At 47.9% G+C, this 21,923-nt stretch overlaps 1 protein-coding gene across 2 annotated transcripts in view; it reads right to left on the bottom strand.

Moving 5' to 3' along the window:
* Nucleotides 1-21,923, bottom strand: part of SLCO3A1 (solute carrier organic anion transporter family member 3A1) — a 318,207-nt gene that overhangs the window by 37,849 nt on the left and 258,435 nt on the right. For both annotated transcript variants that reach the window (XR_009562876.1, XM_030873196.2), the window contains exons 5-7: nt 6,956-7,120; nt 1,712-1,910; nt 441-579 (exon numbers count right to left, since the gene is read on the bottom strand). Coding sequence is in view for 1 of the 2 variants with exons in the window: in XM_030873196.2 (XP_030729056.1) it covers nt 441-579; nt 1,712-1,910; nt 6,956-7,120 (503 nt within the window). In the remaining variant the exon portion in view is untranslated. The remainder of the gene's footprint in view (nt 1-440; nt 580-1,711; nt 1,911-6,955; nt 7,121-21,923) is intronic.

Here is a 21,923-nt window from a genome sequence, read left to right as displayed (position 1 = left end):
ACATAACCTCAGGTTTGGAAGAGGCCTTCCCTGATAAGTGGCTTTCTAGCCTTTCTTTACATACTTCTGTTGATGGGGAGCTCATTACCTGTAGAGTCATCCCATTCCATTGATACCTTTTGTGAGTTCTTTGAACCATAATCTTTTCCTCTGGCTCCACAGAGCTACCTTTGAATTTTTACTTTCAGTTGCTCAAAGACACTTTTTGGAAACCTATTTGACTTAGCAAGAAGCAGCTGGATGGCCTGGCAGGCCTCCCATCCTGCCGATGGAGAATCCTCCACTAGAGCAGGGCAGAGGCTGAGATAAATTCACAGCGCAGGAACACAAAGTTGAGGACACGTGTGGTTGCCCACTCTTGCCCTTGCCCTTGGGTTTTAAGCTACTTTAGCTGTCTGAGTCCCCTGCCCCATCCCACCCCATCAGAAAATCACCAATACCGTGCTGTTGCAGCCAGCAAAGCAGGCAGACAGGTAGGTGATGCCATCTGCTCCACACACTGGAGTGAAGGAATCCGTTTGGCATTCACAGTTTTTATTGCAGGACGAGTAGGGGTCCAGGGCCGAGCCAGGTGATGAGCTGGAAAAGACAGGAAACGTGGAACCCATCAGAGAAAGGTCAACTTCTGTTGGATCCCCCCAGTGACAGCCCTCTGCCCTCTGTGGTCATGGTCGCCAATGTGGTCGTGGTTCAGGGAAGGAGGGCCATCAGTGCTTGGACTGTGCATGGATATACAGAAGCTGCCTCTGGCCATGTGCTCCCATTCTGCCTGTTTGACCTCGCAGGGTGGCAGATAAGCCCGGCCCTACTTCTCCTGACTTAACTTCAGGAGAAGGCCTGGTGGCCTGCTCAGAGGAGGAGACTGGTGTGGAGAGGAACTGGTACCCTGCAGGCCAACCACGCTGCAGCCCTGATGCTCCAAACTGGATTCCCAAGGCAGCTGCAGAGTCTCACGTAGAAAGGGGGACAGCTATTGGCGCTGGCTATGGAAGGACTCTCTGTAATTCCCTCTAAGGGCAAGTCTGATTGGACTTTAGTTCAAAGTCTTGGGATAATAACTCGGAAGTAAGTTGTCCTATAAGAGCTAACTTCTTTCCATGCTTCTCTCCTTTTTTCCCCTCCATCTCTCCCTCCCACCCTTATCAATACCTACTATGGCTCATACCCTGTAATTACTATGTGAGTCTAATGATAGCTTCTGATGGTTTAAGGAATTGTTGGGACTTCCCTGGTGATTCAGTGGTTAAGACTCCATGCTTCCATTGCAGGGGGTGTAGGTTTGATCCCTGGTCAGGGAACTAAGATCCCTCATGCCATGCATGTGGCCAGAAAAAAAAAAAAAAAAGGAATTGTTGAAGTCTCTTATTTTAAGCTGAATTTGAAAATAAAACTTATTTTTAATTTTCTATCTTCACGTCACTCCTAAAATCAAATGACAAAAATTGGCATTTGAGTCCTCTGGGGAGTGAATGTCTGACTGTCTCCCCAGTGCTCCCTTGGCCGCCCTGGGAGAGAGCCTTTAAGTGGAAGTCAGCCTTCTCTTCCCAGAAGGTTCACATAGATTGTTCAACCCTGGGAGGAAGATGCAGAGGTATCATCGACTTCGCAGCTCATGGTCACTAGGGACAAAACTGGCTCCATTAACCTACCCAGGAGAGAGGGTCCTGGCATCCTGGGCAGGCAGGGGTGGCGAGACCTTTCTGGAACTTACGTGTTTCCATAGGGAACAGTAACCCCAGCCACAGGGCCCGTGTCACAGCCCAGGAAGAGGAAGGAGACGTAACAAGCGGTGGACACCAGGTTGACGAGCATGGCCATCCGAATGGCCCCGAGGGCAGACAGGCTGAGTTTCTTCACCAGGAGACCGCCCAGGAAGATGCCCAGACAGGCACATGGGATCGCAGTCATCCCTGGAGGAGAGCAGAGGGGCAGGCAGGGACCATTAGCCAGGGAAGAGGGGCCAATCAATGCAGACACTGGGTGCCAGGCCCGAGGCTGAGCCCTGCATGGACAGGATTCCCTGTGACACCGCTGTGGTGCCACTTGCTCCACTGTGCCCCAAAGCGTCTGTTAGTGGCCTCATTTCTACCCTCAAGGAGCTCACGAAAACTGGGGAAGACAGACACATGAACTCAATGATTAGGAGTCTAAGTCATACACCTTGCATGCTAAGTGGGGAACTCTCGTGGGAAACACACCCAGCTGGTGTGGGAACAACCGAGAGACAAGTCAGACCAGCTGGGAACACGCACGCGCATTTGAGAAAAGTATCAGGGAGCAGTGATGTGCCCTCTGTGCGTTTTCCAGGTGGTGCGGGAAAGGGCATCAAATTGGGGATTTTCTCCCACTCTTCAGGCAAGGAAGGGTCTGGAGGCTGTTTAAACAAAGGTCCCAGAACTCACCAGCCTGTGGAGACAGTGTTTTAACCAGCCCCGTGACCTCTCAGGAAGCAGCATCAATCAAATTAATATGTTTCGTAGTTCCTGGTGAGTAATTGGCATATATTTTTTTTCCCTTTCTTATAAACAGAGCTATCTGCAAGGCAGCAGGACCATAAACCTGTTATTTCTGATTCTCAGAGACTCAGGGCATCTTAGGAGGACCAAAGGATCCTAGCGTTCCAATCTCCTGTTTGGTTTTGTTCTGTTCTGATTCACTTCATCTAAACTCAGCTTTAAATTACTGTGTGTCATTTATCTACCGTGTAGATTGTGCATGGCTAATTTTCCAGTTTAGGCTGCCTCTTCCTTGCCAATCAACAGACCTCTAGGTCAACTGACTACATCAATCAGCTGGTACGTGCTAAAGGAATGCAAATTAATTTTAATATTCTGGTGAGAAAAACAATCAGGGAGGCTGAGCTCTGCAAAGGAAATAGCACAAGTTACACTTCTTGAAAAACATAGTATCTCTGTATTATTTGATGCTCTTGGAGGAGCTGTGCTTGGTTCTCTCTCGTCCTGGTATAGATGATCCTCAGGACCTCGCCCCTATTTGCCTGTCTAAACCCCATGCCATTCCGCTCCCCCCACTATGCCCAATCCTCCTCCCCTCTCTCCCTGGAATAGGCCAAATCCGTTCAAGCCCCCAGTCTCTGCACTTGCTGTTTCCTGTTCTAGGACATTCTTACCCTCTATCTTTACTTGGCTGGGCCCTATGGAGGGCCTTCCCAGACCACGCCATCTAGAGTGGTCCTGCAGCCCATTTGGGATTTCCTACTGTTTCTTGCCCTGTTTTATTGTTGGCATGGCTCTCCCCAGTATCTGAAGCTGCCTCAGGTATTTCTGGTTTTCTCGTTTCTTGTTCTCTCTCCCCCTCCTGAAATGCAGCTTCCCTGAGGACAAGAACCGTTCCATCCTGTTCAGTCCCGGCTCCCTGTGCCTAGCACGGTGCCCAGCACAGAGTGGGCGCCTGGGGATTATTTTCAAGATGAACGGAACAGCGAGCAGATGGGATCTGTGTGAGTGAATACTGATGGCCAGAGCCCACGCCCAGAGAGCAGGTTGCATTTTGTTCCATTTTCCATCAGAGGCAGCAGGGAGCGGCCCCTGGTGAGGATGGTAACTATGGCAATAAGAGGCTTTCAGCACCTTTTCTCCAAGCCATCATCAGCCTTCCCTCTCCCTCCCTGACGTGTGTGCGGCCTTAGCTTGCGGGCAGCTATCAGAACTTCCCCCCAACTCCATCCTCATTAGCTTCACCTATGCAGATTGAGTCCTTTTTATCTTCACGCATACATCAATGCCATCAGCCCTTAATCATCTGTGTTGCTCTTTTCTGAACTCTGCCCCATCTGCTGATGACTTCGTGGGTGGCCCAGAGACAGCGCTGATGGCCCAGGATGACTGCAGGGGTCCATCCCCTAGGTTTGCGGGGGGCTACTGATGAAGCATTTTTGGACACGAGCCTTGCCTTACGCTTCTGCTGCCTCTCTCTGTCCCCTAAAGGCCCCCTGCCATCCCCTCCTGCAGCCAGCCTTCCAGAGTCCACGCTAACAGACTGATGCTATGGGTAGGGCACAGGGAGAGGGCACGTGTCCTGCCTGCCTGGGCTGCCAGCCGGATGGACGGACCGACAGATGGGCCACCAGGCTGCTTCTCCACATGGCGGGAGAGGGTCTCCCTGTGCAAGTGCTCTAACAGACAGAGCCCCTGGGACAGAAACAGGTGCAGGAAGGTGAGATTGTTTTTGACCTTCTGCCCTGAAGACTACTGACTCGTTTGTTGATAGAAAACTTTGGAAATCTGTCCTGAAATAGAACAGAGCCCCAACTCTGAAGCAAATGTAATCAAAATGTAAGGAGCTGCTGCAAAGAAATCAGGAAGTGAGAGATAAACTCTTTGGGTGCCGGAGGGCAAAACCTGAGAGACGGTAGGTGTAATGAAGAAGTTATAACTTTAATTATAGAGAGACACATTTTACCCTATCTCTGTCAGACAGGTACTAAAGGGCTGACTGCATCTTGCTAATACCTCTTGGAAGAAATACTTATAAAATAGCGGATGGTAGAGAGTTATTAGTAAAAAAGAAAAACAACAAGGCTTGTGCTGCCCTAGCAGCTCCCAGGGAGAGGTGCTGGGATCTGGCCACATCATTGCTGGTAGGGTTTTAATTTTTTTTAACTTGATACCTTACGTCCTGTGAAGTGCATAAGCTTAAGGGAACACTGATGAATTTTTGCCCCTTTATACACCCCTGTATTAAAACATTTCCAGCAGCCCCAGGGGCTCCCTGGTGCCCCCATTCCCTCCACCCTCAAGGGTAACTATCATTCTGGCCTCTATCACTTTAATTAACTTTTCTTCTTTTTAACTCATAAATATGTACTCTTTTGTGTCTGACGTCTTTCAACTCTGTCAGATCCATCCACACTGAGGCATGTATCCAAGCTCTTGCTTTCTCATGCTGTATGACAGTTCACTGTATGAATATTCTATCATTTATTTACCCATTCTAGTATTGATAGATATTTGGGTTGTTTCCAGTTCGGGGCTGTTATGTATAAAGCTGTTTTGGATACTGTACCTACGCATATATAAATGAGTGGACCTAAACACTCACTTCTGTTGGATTTATGCCCAGAAGTGGAATGCTTGGATCCCAGCGTAAGCATATGCTTTTAGCTTTCATGGGTACTGCCAAACAGTTTTCCAAAGCGCTTGTACCATTGTGCACTCCCACCAGCAGTGTATGAGAGTTCCAGTGGCTCCACGACCTCGCCAACACTTGGTACTATCAGTCTGGCAGACATGGACTAGTATTTCATCGTGGTGTTCGTATGTGTTTTCCAGATGACTCATGAGGGGTCAGCACCTTTACATGGGTTTATTGGCCATTTTGTGAAGGAAATGCTAAGGAGAAGATCAGAAAATATCACCTCGCCCATTTCTCTCAGGACATGATCTACTTCTACTTAACAGAGAAGATAATTCTACGGGGCTGGAGCCCTCTCGACTGCCAGGCCGGACTTGTCCCATTCTCAGGGGCCATCCTTGTGTCTCTCTCCTTTTCTGCACTTTCAGAACAGATGAGCTCTTCTGTCAAAGGCTGTCCACTATACTCCCTCTCTTTTCTGCACATCGCCTCTGCTCGTTCTTTCCCCTCTGCTTAGACACCTGCTCAAGTCCTTCCTGTCACAATAGCAACTGTCTCTTAGCAACAGCACCATCACTACTCCAATCCCTTGACTGCAATACACACTGCCCACCATGTCTTCTCTCCGTCCCTCCACCACTACGCTCTGGAAAGTGTCCTGCAGTCACTGGCTATTCCTTCCCTCTTGTGGGCTGCTCCCCTGCTGCTGTTTCATGGACACAGCCCTGACACAGGCTGAAAGACGTCCTGGCTGTTGAAGGGACCAGAGACATGTGAGGCCGCATCACGCGTGGGCACTCATGCTGCTGACAGCTTCCTTCTTGGTATCATCTCTTCCTTGACTCCCGTGATCCACGGATTTCTCTCAGGAGTTGCTTCTTGAACTTCTCTATGGCCTCCTGTATTTCCTATGGGCAGTGTTTCACCCCCTCTATTCTAATTCTACACATTTTCCTTCTGCAAACTCCACTCCTGTGTCCTCAACTACCATGCACAAACGGATGCAACCCACATCTTCTTCTTCAGCCCTCAACCATGCACAGGACATCATGTAGATATACTACGGCCATCTCACACTCAGCAGCTTCAACTCTGAACTCACAACCTTCCCTACAGATCTGATTCTTTTCTGCTATTTCCAGGTTTCACAAATGGTACCACCCTTTGTCTGAGCCAGAAACCTGGAAGTCATTCTTGACCCTGCATTCTCCTTCCTCCGCCATGAGACCACTTTCCCTACTGCGTATAAGGAATGCTCCTTCTCATGAGGGCAAACGGGTTTTCTTTAGCATGTCAGCTCCAAAGGACTGGAAGCAGATTCCTGTAGTCTACTGCTGAGAAGACTGGTAAGATCACGCTTGAGCTTGGGGAGAAGGAGTGTCATGATCCATTAATTACATCTGCCATGGGCACAGAGATAGAGGGGAGCATATGGCTTCCAACCTCTATATTTGCTGACCGTGGGTTTTATGCTGCCAAGAATATCCTTGCTTTTTTATGTTCTTGACCAAAGCCTGCTAAACTTTCAAGATCCATCTTGATTCCCCTCTTCCTTCCTCACATCTTCTCCCCAGTTCTCCAGTTCACACTGATTTATCGACTTCCTGGCCTGTCACAATGCTTCCTATGCACACTTTACATTTTAACTCTTTATTATCATGTACTTTTAGCAATTGTCTCAGGCAAGTAAATCTTACTCCAAGAAAATCCTTTGAAATTCTTCTGCACACTGACCACATGTATATGCTTCTGCAGGGGCAGCACAGTCTGGGCTGTTGGGCGGGTCTCAGTCAATTCTTATAGTATTACAAGCAGTGACGGCCCCTCTCCACCCTCCTGGGAGGCTGAGAAACAGACTCACCGAGCAGCTGGTTGGCAGAAGAGGTGGTGAGGTTAAATTGCTGCTCCAGATACTTCCCCAAGAAGGCAGCGAAGCCAGCCACCACTGCAATCTCCATGCAGGCGGCCAGGATGATGCAGGTAAACACAGGGTTTGAGAGCAGGTGCTTTGTGACCTTCGGGATCACTGCAGGGAGAGAAGCAGAGGACCAAGGTCACACACTGCACTCCCAGGCCTTCTGCCCCCAAGGCCCCACTTTGACCCATCTCAGTAAACAGCATCAGGAATCACCTGGTTGCTCAGGCCAAAGCCTATAACCTGTTAAGTCAGCCATAATTGTGAAAACTCTGGCTTCAAACTATACGCTGATGTCTTGTCAACTAAACTGACAACTACTAAAGCAGGAGAAACTACACCATGACTTTTCTTTTTTTTTTACAGCACACTTGAAACACTATTTTATAAGTCATCACAAGTTATTTCCATCCAAAAAAAAGAGGAGTTTGGGGTTTGTTTCTCAAAAGGGAAAATATAACTTAATCGTATTATAAGTATAAATGTATTAATTATATTAATACATCTAAGTATATATTATCAATATACCTGTGATGAATATTTATAATGGTGTGTGTTAAGAAAATATATTTAATCTTTTTTTCAGCAACTTGTTTTTTTTTATTTTATATTGGAATATAGTTGATCAACAATGTTGTGTTAGTTTCAGGTGTACAGCAAAGTGATTCATGTATACATATACATGTATCTATTCTTTTAAGAAAATATATTTCATCTTAACAGTTTCAAGAAAGAAATGATAGTGTATGTATATGCATACACACATACACACGCACACACAGTACATATATAATCCAGCCTCCACCCACCCACCCCTCTTCCTTCTCACAACCACATTCGCCTGGCTTCCATGAGCTTTCACTTGGGGAAGACTAGGGTCTTGGTTTTCACTCTTGATCCAATATAATCCTCCCCTATGCAGTAGTCAATGGGATCAGCTCAAATCAGCTTCCTACTCAAACTCCACAATGGCCAAAATCCACACTTGGTACGATGGCCCACAGTCTGCCCCTTGGCTATCCGATCACTTCTGATCGCTCTCCATCCTCCCTCTGCTCCAGCCCCACCGGCACCTGGTCCTCCCCACCCAGCTCTTTGCACCAGGGCTCTTCCCTCCATTAAATGCTCTGAACCCAGATCTTTGCTCCATCTCTTCCTTATTCCTCAGGTGGTCTTTCCTCAACACCCAAGGCAACCTAGAAGCTGCTGCCCACCCAGCCCTGATGCTCAGGGCTCAGATGGGAGTTGATGGTGGGCAAAAGCGCTTCGTGGCTTGTGTACCGCTTTAATTACCAATGGAGCCAAAGCAGGTTTTGTTGAGGTGATGCATTTCAATCTTATTTTATTATACTCTGTTTTTCCTAAAGTAGGTGGTTTCATAAACCACTCAGATTTCCTTTTAATTTGGTACTTTTACAAATGAGAGATTTGGGTTTCTTAAAATCCTTTGAATGTAATCACATTATTTGGCTCTTTCCAGCCATTAGAATCCTTTGTACAGGGTCTTTGACCAGATCTCCTCAGCTATGGAGTGATGACATATCCTGGCAGTAGGCAAGGGGTCTGGGGGTATCAGGACAACCCCATCATTTCAATACTTATGCCATTATTTTGATGTGCACTTAGTAAAAAAAAAAAAAAGTTAACTAAAATAAAACTGATACATCAAATGCATGGTTTCATGGCTACCATAGCTTAAGATGATGCTAGGTTAAATAAAACAAGTAGATTTAAAGTTATTTAAAGAGAAAGTTATGTAAATGACGGTACAGGTGGTAAGGAAATAGGCAAAAATGTGTAAAAGTGGTGTACCAGTGATAAGTTAGGGGACCTCTGTTCTGCTGTACTCATAATAATGTGGAACATTTGGCATGTGATGTACTTGTTTCCTTCCACCTGTGTAAATAGAAAAAGATAAAACAGAGTCCCAGATGTAGCAAGTACTATTCCAAGTCTAGGAAAAACCAATCAGTGCCCATGGTCATACAAAATAAACAGGTGAGCAATGTCTAACACTGCATTCCAAGGTAATGAATTAGCCAGCTGTCCTAAAGAAGAGAGCTAATTACACAGGCTCAATCTCATTTCCTAGGAGATGAAACCTCTAAATGGCCCAACTAATTAGAATAAAATAATAATAGGAGATACATAAGTTTTTAATAACGTTAACAGACAAGCTCAATAAATCAAAATAACAGAACAATGGGTCAGGAACTGGCAGATACACACAACATAAAATGTATCATTTCTGGGAAAGATACCAAGTTTCAAAAATGAAAATCTGTATATAAGACAGGGACTTAAGGATCCTTTGACGTACTAAAAGGAACTTAGCTATGGGAATGGACTGAGCCAGATGATTGGAGGCTCAGAATCACTGTGGGCTGAGCAATCTGATTCTGCATCCCAACCGAGAAACAACCAGACAATAACCAGAGCTGGTGGCCTCAGCGGTTCCATGGTGGTTTCTCGTTGAACTACTAAAAGCTTAGGAAGGTAACTCTTGGATTAAATAAATGCGTGTGCACACATGCACAAAATAAAACAAAAACTTTAAAAATGGTAGGAATAAGAATAAAGATGGTGAGAAAACAACTTTAAATCCATGGTATTTATATATTTATACCTGCTTTATTGCGAGGGACTGGCCTTTATGCATGTGTTCTGTTCATTTTTTACAGGGTTTCGAGCATTCATAATAATCTGACTTTTTCAGAAATGTCATCTCAAATATTTGTCTAGAAGAGGTTACACTTAAAATCTATGCTTGGGGGCTTCCCTGCTGGCACAGGGGTTAAGAATCCGCCTGCCAATGCAGGGGACATGGGTTCGAGCCCTGGTCCAGGAAGATCCCGCATGCTGCGGAGCAACTAAGCCCGTGTGCCACAACTACTGAAGCCCGCGCGCCTAGAGCCCGTGCTCCGCAACAAGAGAAGCCACCGTGATGAGAAGCCTGCACACCGCAACAAGGAGTAGCCCCTGCTTGCCACAGCTAGAGAAAGCCCGCGCACCGGAACGAAGACCCAATGCAGCCAAAAATAAAATAAATAAAATAAGTAATAAATTTTAAAATAAATAAATAAATAAAATCTATGTTTAAATGTTGGAAAATTTTCCTTTGTTAAATTCACATTATTAAGTATCGTAAAAATATTTAGAGGAATGTTGACTGTGTAATGTTCAAAAATGTGTACTGTTTGACAAATATAGAAGATGACTACATTGGGCATAAACAGAAGGTAATGAAGTAAGTATTTGTCTTCATAAACAAAAACCCCTTGGATGTTAAGACTCCATCGTCATAAATCACCGCTAATGAGTGAAGGCTGATTTGCTATAGTGTTTGGCACATTGTGATGGTATAATGTACCTGTGACAAGGGACTGGCTGATTATGTCACGAAACACCAAGCTTCACAGAGAGTGGTATGGATTACATGGGCGACCACAGCACTTCCTTGTAATAAATGAATTTGAGAGCCCCCAGCTATTCATGTTTTGGCGGGTAATAACACTGTTGCCCCATCGTTGTAGTCTTTTGGCATTAAGATGCCTAAGCTTTGGAAACACTGTTGACAAACAGTCAGCACGTTGGGCACATTCTAGGAAAACCACCCTGTACCATACTTTTATTGTAGGCTTCATTTACTTTGTTACAGTGCAGACTCTTTAGATCTGGGGACTTCAGTAGGAGAAAGCACCACGGCCACACTTGCTTGCAAATAAAACTGCTGCTGAGCTGACACCGCCAGCATCCTCCAATTAGGAACTATGTTCTCTGGCTCAGAAATGATGCCAATGAGGAGTTGAGTTTGATCACGTTAACTGTTTGGGCCTCGGTACCTCCTTGTCCTTGATCATGGCCATCGTGGTTTATTTGGGGATGACGAGGGCACTTCTCAACAAAGGCAACTCCAGCTGATGGAACATTTTCATACTTCAGCCAGCATTTTAATTATTCCAGAGATAAGTCCATTTCAGTTGGAAGGATTCCTTGTCAAGATAGGAGCCTGCCTGCTTTTGTTTGAATATGTAATGACTAATTTTGCCTTGGATTAGATGTGAAAATCATTAGGTTTGAGAATTATCTGACTGAAGGCCCAGGGAAGACTCAGTGGGCCTCATCTGCATGAAGAGCATTCTTTTTTCCGCCTATACCCAGCCGATTCGCCTCCAGAAATGACAGCTTCCTCTTGTGTTCAGCTATTTTCCTCCCAGTTTCTTCCTCCCATCCTGGGTTTTATTGCAATGACTTGTAGTACTGTCAAAGAAGATTCCTTTCCAAAGGTTCAATCTACCCTCCAAAGCTCCAATTTGAAAAGGGGTATTAATTAGCTTGACCCTAGGGCTGGCTATCCCAGTGTTCCAAGCTTTTTCATGCAAATGGATTGTTAAGCCCATAAAATGCTAACTTTCCAAGGTGGCAGTAGCTAATGAGGCGGCCCAGACAAATAGAAATTGGTGAACCAAGGCCACCAGGCTACCAAACACCTACAGTCTCCCAGAGCTATTTGCCTCTCACCTTCTGATTTAGCCTCAGAAGTTGGGAGCTGGGGTAGGAGGCAGGCAGGCTTGTACCATGCAGCCTCACAGCTAGGGAAACCTTTTCACCTCTCATCAGGAGCACGGTGCTGCTACTAGCGGAATGGTACAAAGTTGGGAGTGATCTCCAGGGAAAACAAGTTTGCTACTGCTAGTCTTTGGAAGGCAGTCCTGTAGGATGGAGTTTCTTGGAAAATTGTGGGTTCTCCAAGAGGGAGAAAGGCAGGTTTAGAGAAGTCGTGAGGATTAACCTTGACAGAGCATTTCCTGTGGGCCAAGTACCATTCTAACTACTTATACATCCACTTGCATTATGCTCACAACAAACTGTGTTCCTGGGATGATTAAAATCCTCCATTTACAGATGAGAAGACGGAGGCAGACAGTGGCCCCATGGTTAAGGAAGCAAAGCAGGAACTCACACCCTGGCACCTGCTGCCACACAGTGTGCTTATAACCATTGTGCTGTTCTGCTCTGGGTTCTGAGGGGTGCTGTTGTTGGCTTGAGGACTAAGCATGCAGGCTGCCCCTGGTAATCAAGCTGTGGCTTAATTCTTAGAATGAAGAATAATAAAACATTCCCACTGGGGTTAGGGAAAATGAACAGATCTGACATGACTAAGGGCTTAGTCCATGTCGTTTGAAGGCAGAGAAGTAGGAGAGGAAGGGAGGGGGACAGAGGAATGAAAGAAAGGATTGGAGAGCCTACAGAAGAGCCCTGTACCACAGAAAAGGCTTCACTGAATAAGGTTGTATAAAATAATGGCTAAGAACCTGGTCTAAGGAGCCAGGTCATTGGGATTTGAATTCTGGCTTCAAGACTGACCAGAGCACATGACTCCATCCCATGGATTGCCACAAACATGAAATGAGACCCACTGCATGTAAAGCATGTGGCCCAGGGCTTCTAGTCTAGAATACAGGTAAGAGTCTGTGGGATTAATGGCAAAGATTTACTGTATAGCACAGGGAACTGTATTCAATATCCTGTAATAAACTATAATGGAAAAGAATAGAAAAAAAAATATATGCATAACAATCACTTTTCTGTACATCTGAAACTAACACAATATTGTAAGTCAACCATACTTCAGTAAAAAAGAGTCCAATAGGATTAATAGTAATCAATATAATAGAAGTAATCCTTGGCTATGTTAGGGAGAGAGCCCTTGGGCTGGGAGGAGGACATCAGGCTTCCTACAGGAATGCCTATGTGATCAGATGTGATGAGTAGAGTGGGGAAGAGACTGGAGCAGATGAACTGAGCTCCTGGGAGCCAAGCGCTTTCCAAGAAGATCCCCCTTCTGCAGGGGGCTGTTCAGCAGGTCAGGGGGTCAGGAGGCACAAGTCCTTTTCCACTGCCCTTCCTGGGAATTGGAGGTACTCTGGGAAGTGCTCAATGTGGGGCTCAGTTATACTCCCCTTGACCCTCAGATCTCTCTGCCTTCAGTCTCTCTACTGAAGTTGGCCTTGACTTTCTTTCTCTTTAATAACACTTCTGTCAATACAGCATGGTTAACATCTCCCAAGATGGGAGATGGAGCCAGTCTATGCAACTGCTCAGGAATCATGACAATGACCGCCGAAGCCTGCCTCGCAACCAGTGTTGGATGGGCACCGTGGCAAGGTTTCTCATTTTTAACTCTCACAACTATTACAACAGGGGGTGGTCCTACCATCCTCATTTTAGACCCAAGGAAACCAAGGCTCCCTTGAGAGGCTGAAACCCAACAGTCCGCATCCCAGAATACAAAACAGAGAAGCGAAGGAGGGTCGATTTGAACACAGTTCTGCCTGCACTCTGGGACTCATCTCTAAATCTTCAGATTTCTGGGTGGGGCCTCGAATCAACAGAAAAGTACTTTCCTGAAAGGTGAGCCACCATGAAGTGCTTCCCAACATAGGAGACCCATGACCAGAAGAGAACACAGGTGGGGGGGATCTGGGTGAGATAAATAACAGTATTCAAGTCATGACCAAAAAAAAAAAAAAAAAAAAAGAAAGAGGAAGGAAGAAATAATGGAGTGGAAAAACACACCATCATGGAGGCACAAGAGTGAAGCCAAGGTAGAGCGGATAGAGCAGATACTGGGAAAAACGAAGTTTCATGGGGTAGCGTGAATGTTCACCAGCCACCAAGTTGGTTCCCACATGCCCAGGGCAGGCTGTCACCCTGGCACCAACGACCCCACTGGACGCCGTTGTCTGGGTCCTCCCGTCTGTCTCATAGGAAGAGCCAGGTGCTCTCAGGTAGAGCAGAGATGGAGCAGCTCCATCCCCAGACATGGGCATTGTGCCTGGTAAGAGCAGATGCTTAATACATGCAAGGTAGATTAAAGAATCCAATAAAGAAACAAATGAATCGCATAGCCTTGAAAGGTAACTGTCATAGTCTCTTCAGGAACATTAGCTGTAGAAACAGAGACCAATTTATGATCACACCATTCGAGATGTTCCACAGGTTCATGGGTTGTGAGGAAAGTGGGAATAATTAGCTAATACAGTCATTTCCATCACTGATTCTGGAGGTGCCTAAACCATCCCTTGAGTAGGTAGGGGTGAGGGAAATCCCAGTGGGAGGGAAGGCCCGTGGTGCCTCCCGGAAGCAGGTGCCTACCATGAACTTGGCCCCAGACCAGCAGCCTTGGGCCCCCTGTGGCCTCATCACTATAGAGGAGCCCATCCCCCAATCTCTGCCCGGGGCATCCAGGGGAGCTTCTAGCACCCTCTCACGGCTAACTTTGAAAGCAGTAACTACCAGGCTTCTGTCTGCCCATCTTCAGTAAGGTAATAGGCAGATAGTAACACCTCCCTTGTATGGAGAAGGTCATGGTTTGAAAGAACAAACAAGAAGCCATCAGCACAGGAAATGAGCATCTACAGCAAAATCCAAGTGTCAGATGGGTGTGGATCGGTTAGGACAACCCAGAGCCCATCAATTCCACCGACTCTTGAAAAGTCACCACCAAGGTGACTTACAGCCACACCAAGGGGGAGCAGTGTGGTTGCCCACTAGCCAGTTTAAAGCAAGAACTAAGTGTCCACAGAGGCATGTCTAGCATCTGAAAGCTGCTGCTCTAAACTGGGGTCATCCCAGTCATTTCCTGGCATCAGCAGTGTGAAGTCAGAAACATGATCCCCACATGATTTCAGAGGTGGAGGAAGGAGCTTGGGAAGCAGCAGGCTCTTATTCAGACCCCAATATTGCATCTTTCCATGTTGGCCGCAGACAGAAAATGACTAAGGAAATCAAGAGTCTTTCGTAAGCGAACGGCCACTTTTATAACTTCATGCCAGCCCCTAGAACCTTCTCTGGGAGCAGGGCGCCCCACCTCAGCGGTGGCCAGGCTCACTGCGTCTGACATTCACAAAAATGCTAACGATGGGAGAATTCATTCCTGGGAAGTCTGGAAAGAGAAACAGCAGTGTCCAGAAAAGAAACGGTGAAGCCAAGTACCCAAGCTGACGTACGTGCCCATCTCTAAACCTAGGCTTCCTAATGCTACTTCCGGAAGTGCTGGGTTTACAGCAGGTCTTCTCAGAGCCTTCAATATGCTAACGTCAACCTCCAAGAGTCATGTCACAGACTGTCCCAAGCTTATTTCATCAGCGGGTCACCTCCCCCATTTTATCTTATATGCAACTGCCAGAGAAATTAGCCCCTGGTGGAGACCCCTCAAGGGACCCCCACCAGCTCTGACATTTGTTTTCTCCTGGGAGCTCACTTACAATCTTCTGGGGAGCTTTAAAGACACCCAGATGCCTGGGTCACCTCTCCCCCATCCCCCTTCCCCACCACAGACTCAGAGAATCATAATTTGTAGGGATGCGGCCCCTGAATATGTGTGTTTCAAGAAAGTCCACATGCAATGCTGACTCAAATCCCTAGTTGGGAAACAATGGCTCATAAAATAAAGTCCAGTCTCATTAGAAGGGCAATGAGAAGGCCCTCAATAATTCATTCATAATTTTACCAAAGACTTACTGGGCAGCTTTGGATACCAGGAACTCTGCTGGATGTGGAAGCTGAGACCAGCCTGCCTTCTATCATGACCTTCCCTAAATCCTCTTCCCAAAACCAGATGTCTCTCTTCCATGCACATCTCAGGCATCCCAGCCCAGAAGCCTTTGCCCTCCCCTCCATCCACGGGAATCCTGCTCGTCCTTCAAGATCAGGCTGAAATGCTGCATCCTTCACACACCTGTCTTCAAATCCTCCCTCTGTGGTCCTCACTATATCCCTTTGAACCTCCCATAATCCTCGCCACCTTCTATCCTGTATCATAGCAACACATCATAAGTGCCGGAAGAGTTAGCATGAATAAAAGAGTCCTGGGATCCCATAAGTCTGAGAAATATAAACTAAAGCAAAGCCAGACAGCTTTCCTTAGAGCTGGCCTTCTCAGAGCCTTTAACACAAACATATTCTACGACTCTCCAAGAGCGTCACAGTATACATATGGTTTCCCAGCTTATTTGGCCATGTAACCACTACTCCCGGTTATTTTTGTTGATCTGTTTTTCTCTGAGCATCTCAGAGGACTCACGTTCCAAGGAACTCCCATTGGGAAATGCTGTCTTCTAGTTTTTTCCCTCCTTCCTCCCTTCCTTCCTCCCTTCCTTCCTTCCTCCCTTTTTTCCTCCCTCCCTCCCTTCCTTCCAAAACCACAAGGAGCACCCACAGTGTGCCAGGCAGCATCGTGCTAGGTGCCCTCACCTATGTTCATCTCAGGCGCTTTGCTGAAATAACTTGAGATGGGGAGTCATGACTGATGCACGGATATAACCCCCAGCGCATCCTCCATCGACACTGATACGAACACGATGAAACCACTGACCAGTCTGGACCCTGGGGACCTGTAAAAATGACACCTGTGACGTGGCAGCCTCTGAACCACAGCTTGGCATAGAATTCCAAGTGGTTGGGAAGGCAGATGGTTTCCTTGGCCACAGAATCAAGAAAGAAGACTTTAACAGGAAACCCACACGAGGGGAAAGCACAGTTCTGAAGATGAATCACATGATAAAAAACACTCGGCCGTTTGGCCTGCAGAACAAGGACTCTCAGATCACCAGGCTGCTCACAATAACACTATGCTGAAAGGCAACAGGCCCTTAATTAAGAAAGATGTAGCAGAAACCGACTGCTGGCTGGCAGACGATGTAGGTGGCCTGGCAGAGATGCAGAAGCTGGAGGCATGAGCTGGGTCCCACGGCCAGGCCGACGCACGTGGGGCCCCCACGGGAACAGTGGGTGGCACAGAGGTGGGGGGCGAGTATGCACCCTGCCCGAGCAGCAAGACGCACGCTAGGAAGACGGGCAAGTAAAGACACGCACCCAAAGGCACAGTGCAGGTCAGCCTGAGCCACTGGGCTGGCAGACCCTCTGCTTTGGTGGCTGAAGCACCAGGAGCAGATCTTCCTTCCCACACAGGTAAGTCACCTGGGAGCCAGCCGTGACACTCAACACAGGTGGAGCTCCTGCTAAGCCAGTGTCTGCGGGTGGGTCAAACACAGGTCAGAACTCTGGGAGGGGCTGTGTGCGAGGACGGCTTTAGGGAAAGCAGCAAACCGTGCTGGGCTGGGCAGCGCCTGTCCAACGATCCATGCATCCCCCCATTTATCAGATGTGCACTGAGCATTGGCCATGTACAAGGGCATGGCAAAGCCGGATGTGGTCCCTGACGTCATGGAGCTTATGGAGGAAGTGATCACTCCTACAGAGGTCACATTCTGACCATGGCACAGAGAGCAACATGCTGTGGAGGGGTTGCCATCAGGAGGTCAGGGAAACGTCCTTGGGGAAATGATGTGTGAGCTGACGTCTGAAGATGGGATCAGAATTCCAGGGGTGGGAACAGCAAATGCAAAGTCCATTGAGCCTGGGGAATATGAAGGACTAAAAAGAGGCCAGCAAGGTGAGACTGGTATGGTGGGAACAGGGCGGCAGGTGTGAGAAGAGGCTGGAGGGGCAGAATCTCACGGGGCTGGTGGCCACGTGAAGGGCTCGGCCGCTATCTATCAGGATCAGACACATTCTGAACACATCCCAGTGTGGATGACAGCCTGGAGGGGGAGGGCAGACTGGAGTACAGGACAGACCATGAGCGGGAGGGAGAGATATTTAGGTGCTAAAGTCAGCAGAGCCCGGTGATGGATGGCATTAGGGGTGTGGGTGGGGAGAGGCGTGGGGAAGGTACCAACCCAGGCAGATTTCATCTCCCCTAGAAAGGAAGGTCCTCTAGAGTCAGGCTCTGCATTTCCTCTTTTGAAGAGGGAGAAAGTGGACATTAAGAGTGGAAGTTTCTCCAACACAGTGAAGGCTTTTGTTCCATCCACCCCAGACCGATCCCTTTTTCCTTCTCGGTTGGTTCATTAATAGTTGAGTGGCTCTTTGTGGGAAATAGAGGAACAGAGGAAAAGAGTTCGGGTTTGGGAGTCTCAGACCCAAGTCTGGTCCCAGCTGCATCCTTCACAGCTGCGGGAACCTGGGTGCACGGTTTAATCCCCCAGAGTTCCGTGTCCCCATGGGTGGCAAGGAGATTGGTAACGACACGCACGTTATCAGCCGTACTATGGGGGCCAAGTGGGAGGTCTGTGCAAGTGCTTTGGAAGTCATCAGCTGTACTCCATATTTTGGGCGCGGTTTTTAAGATTCCGAGCCTGAAGGCCCACCCCCACCTTGCCAGCTCAGCCATCACCCGCTGTCACCTGGTGCTACTATCTTTTCTGGGACAGGAAGAGGCCACTTGGCAGTCAGCATGAAGGGTGCAGAGACAAGAGCGCTCAGCTTTTGACTTCTCTGCTCACTCAGTGATCAAAGGTGGGCTCTCCCTTCAGGTTTTAAGCTGCTGGTACAGTGACACTCATCCCCGCTGGGAAGTCCATCAGAGGGTCAGGAAACGCCAGTGCTTGCAGGAAGCTGTCCTTCTCTCCCTTTTTAGCGGGACCCTTGCCTAGAAGACTCATTGCTTTAGGACACGTCTGCAGCCACAGTCGCAGTTTTAGTACCCGCTGTTGAAAAGTCACTTAGCACCTTGCTGACACCACTTTTTCTTTAAGAGAGTTTGTTTATTGCCCGAAGATGCAGCACAATGTCGTGGTTAAGAAGACAGACACTGAGGCCCTCCACGGTTCAAATGCCTTTCCTTTCCATCTGTAAGCCTCAATTTCCTGGTCTGTAAAATGGTACCAATGTCTCATGGGGTTGGGGGGGGGATTAAATATGATGGTGTAGGAAAAACAAATGTTAGCTGCTATTATGTGTGTATGTGCGTACGTGTGCGCACCGGCAAGAAAGTGTTCATTTGTTTACTCATTCATTCGTTCAATCCATATTACCTACGTGCCAGGCACCAAGCTAGGCAGTGGGAACAAAAAAGATGAATGAGAGCTTCGTGTCCTTGGAGAAGCCACAGCTTTGGGAAGATGCAGGCAAACAGATGGGCCACTGTGTAGTGGGGGTTACCCCAAGTGCTTTGCGGGGGCTTTGAGGGCAACAGAGGAATGCAGCTTATCTAGTACTGAGCAGACAGGGGCATGAGCACAGAGGGGCTATAGGGAAGGGCTTCTTGGGAAGGTAGGGACCGAGACCAGCCCAGAAGTGGATCAAGGGAGGTAGGGCGTTCCAGGCAGAAACAGCAGCAAAGAGAAGAGTGCGTGAGGTGTTCTGAAAACTGTACAGAACGTGATGGGGAAGTTGGACACACTCGTGGCTGCAGGAACCCGTGGCTGCAGAAAGGGCCCGGGTCCTAACCATCAAGGCACCTCCAGGGCAAGTGACGCTGGAGCCAATTTCCAAATGCAACACACAACGGTGGATGTGAGAATAAACACACTAGCTAATGATAATACTGTCCATTTGTCTGTTAACCGTCCCCTGAATTCTTTCCTCCCACCAGATCTAGACTTTTATAAACCATTCTGCAAACTCTGAGCATCCGGATTCAACGAGAGCACGCTACGTGCAGTCCCGGCCCCCAGGGGCTCACGGTGCAGGAAAGGGGAGGCGTGGACACAGCAGTAAACACAAGAGGAGGGAGGTGGTGGTGGTGGTGGGGTCCTGAAAGATGAATCAGCAAAATGCTCTGAAGAACAAGAAGAGGGAGGAGGGGCTTTAGAGTCAGGGAGGAAAGGAAAAGTTCTTTGGTGGCACAGCTGAGATGCAAAAATGTATCTTGGATTTGCAGGCTCCCACCTGGGGGAGATGCTGGAGTTTCACAAGCCTAAGCATTTGTTCCCCTGCTGCCTGCTTTGTGAAATGGATATGTGACAGTCACCGCAAGACGGGGACGTCTGGGCTGTGCAACAAGTAACAGCTTCTCTACACAGTTCTGGAACAAGATTCTGAGCTCTCCATCTCTCACCTTCTTAAAACAATTGCAAAACCCAACTGGTGGTCGACTTTGTTGGAAATAGACCTTCAAAGCCTGCTCTGGGGGGAGAGGGCTCTGGAAAGCGATCACAGGCCTGAAGTCCTCTGTCACCAAACGGGAGCTCTGTGTCCTCACCTATAAACGGTAATAAGTCCTAATATTGACCTTATGCAGCTGCTGTGAAGTTACACCAGACACCACACGGTAAAACCAAGAGGAGCTGAACGACACGATCAAGGTTGTATGACGAGGAAGTGGCTCAGCTGGATTTGAACCCAGGTGAGCAGCCCCACGGCTCTCCCAGGAGCAGAAGAGGCTGTGTGTCTTGGTCCCAGAGGGAAGGAAGGTGGAGTGGCTGCTCTCGGGCCAACGGCAGTTCTTCTCAGGGGCCTTTGCTATCTGTAGAGCTTGGCAGGGCACACAGACTGATGGCTAGAAAAGAAACCCGCTTGCAAGCTCAGATGAAACGGATGAGAAATTGCAACATATAGATCTGCAGAGCAATGTTAATTCCTCTGATATGTGTAACAATTATCTGTACCCGTAAATGTGTTGCAGGCTGTATGCAGACCAGAGGGGCTTCCGAGGCTGCAAATCAGACGAAGAATTTGGGAGCGCCTGGCAGCATCGCATGCTGCTTTTGGTGGAAATGTCCACGTGGCAGAAACATTTTGTCTCACGTGGAAAAAATGAAGGATATAAACCACCGTGGCTGCCTCTCCGTGTGTTGGCATGTGTAAAATTTATTAGCATAATAGCTCGCTCCACTGTACCCTGGCTCCTGGGGATTCTTCTAGACACGCTGCCTTCCTTTCCTGCTTGGACATCCTTTAGGTCCGTTAATGGACCTGATGCCTCCGGGAATTGCTAATTCTAAACTAAAAATCATTAACTATCCAAGTGGAGCCCAGGTACACACAGGCCATAACTTGTGATGGCTCTGATCTAGTGAGCCTCAGACCCATCTACCCAACTGTGTACTTGTCAGCTCAGACCCAGCAAGTCCAGCACTCATCTTGTCACTGGTTCGACTTTGCCCACTGCGTGCCTCCCCTGCTACTACACTTGCTCCAGAATCCAAGCTGTCTTGGTGACCGCTGTGTCCCTGGAGGCTGGCGGGATCTCAGTAAATGTTGACTGAATTAACAAATGGGTTAACCAGTAATTGAATCAGAGCCCGAGAATTCTGAAACCATGGCATCCCTCAAGACTCAGCTCAGCTCTGCACTGGACCCAAGAGGTGGGCTTTCGCTGCCTGTTGACTGTATTTCCATGACCTATGGTGCTGCCTGGTGCTGCAGTTCTCATCACATTAGGCCGCCTTTCTGACTTGCTGGCCTGTCGCTACATTGGACAGCGAGTTCTCTGATGGCACAAGTGTATCATTTTCACCTGTGTATCCCCAGAGATGAAAGATGAGCGATTACAGGTATAACTCTTACCATCAGAGGCTTAGGAAAACAGGGCCATCATCCTGGGAAGAGGAAAAACCTGGAAAGGCTGCCACCACCCAGGTCCAAGGTGCCCTCTGCAAGGCCCGCTCTCAAGCCAGCCCCATCTATTGCCGTGGATCTGGTTCCTGGGACACTGTGTGGCCAGCTGTGCTATCAGAGGGTCAGCAGGCATCACCCTCCAGCCACCTGGGGGCTCCTGAAGGGGGCCCATTTGGGGAGCCCATTTTAAGAAGCACATACTCCTGAGGGTCCAGACCAGGGCAACCTCAGAGGACACAAAGCACGGGGCCTTCTCATCTAACAGAGCATTCTCGCTCTTAGAGATCATCTACAATTCCACATGACGACTTTGGTAGAAGCCATCCCGGAACATGGAGTCAAACATGACGTTAGGTTCTTAAATTAGTCTCTTCTGGGAATTAGCACAAGTTCTTTGAATTCCTCGCTGGCTAACAGGTGGTATTAACTGACAATCTTCCAAGGGAATTCTCACGACCACGGTGTCACCGAGGAACGGTGTTACAACTTTATACTTGTGGAGAGA

The sequence above is a fragment of the Globicephala melas genome, chromosome 2 (genome assembly GCF_963455315.2).
Source record: "Globicephala melas chromosome 2, mGloMel1.2, whole genome shotgun sequence".
Classification (NCBI taxonomy): Eukaryota; Metazoa; Chordata; class Mammalia; order Artiodactyla; family Delphinidae; genus Globicephala; species Globicephala melas.
This window is presented reverse-complemented; position numbering and strand designations above follow the sequence as displayed.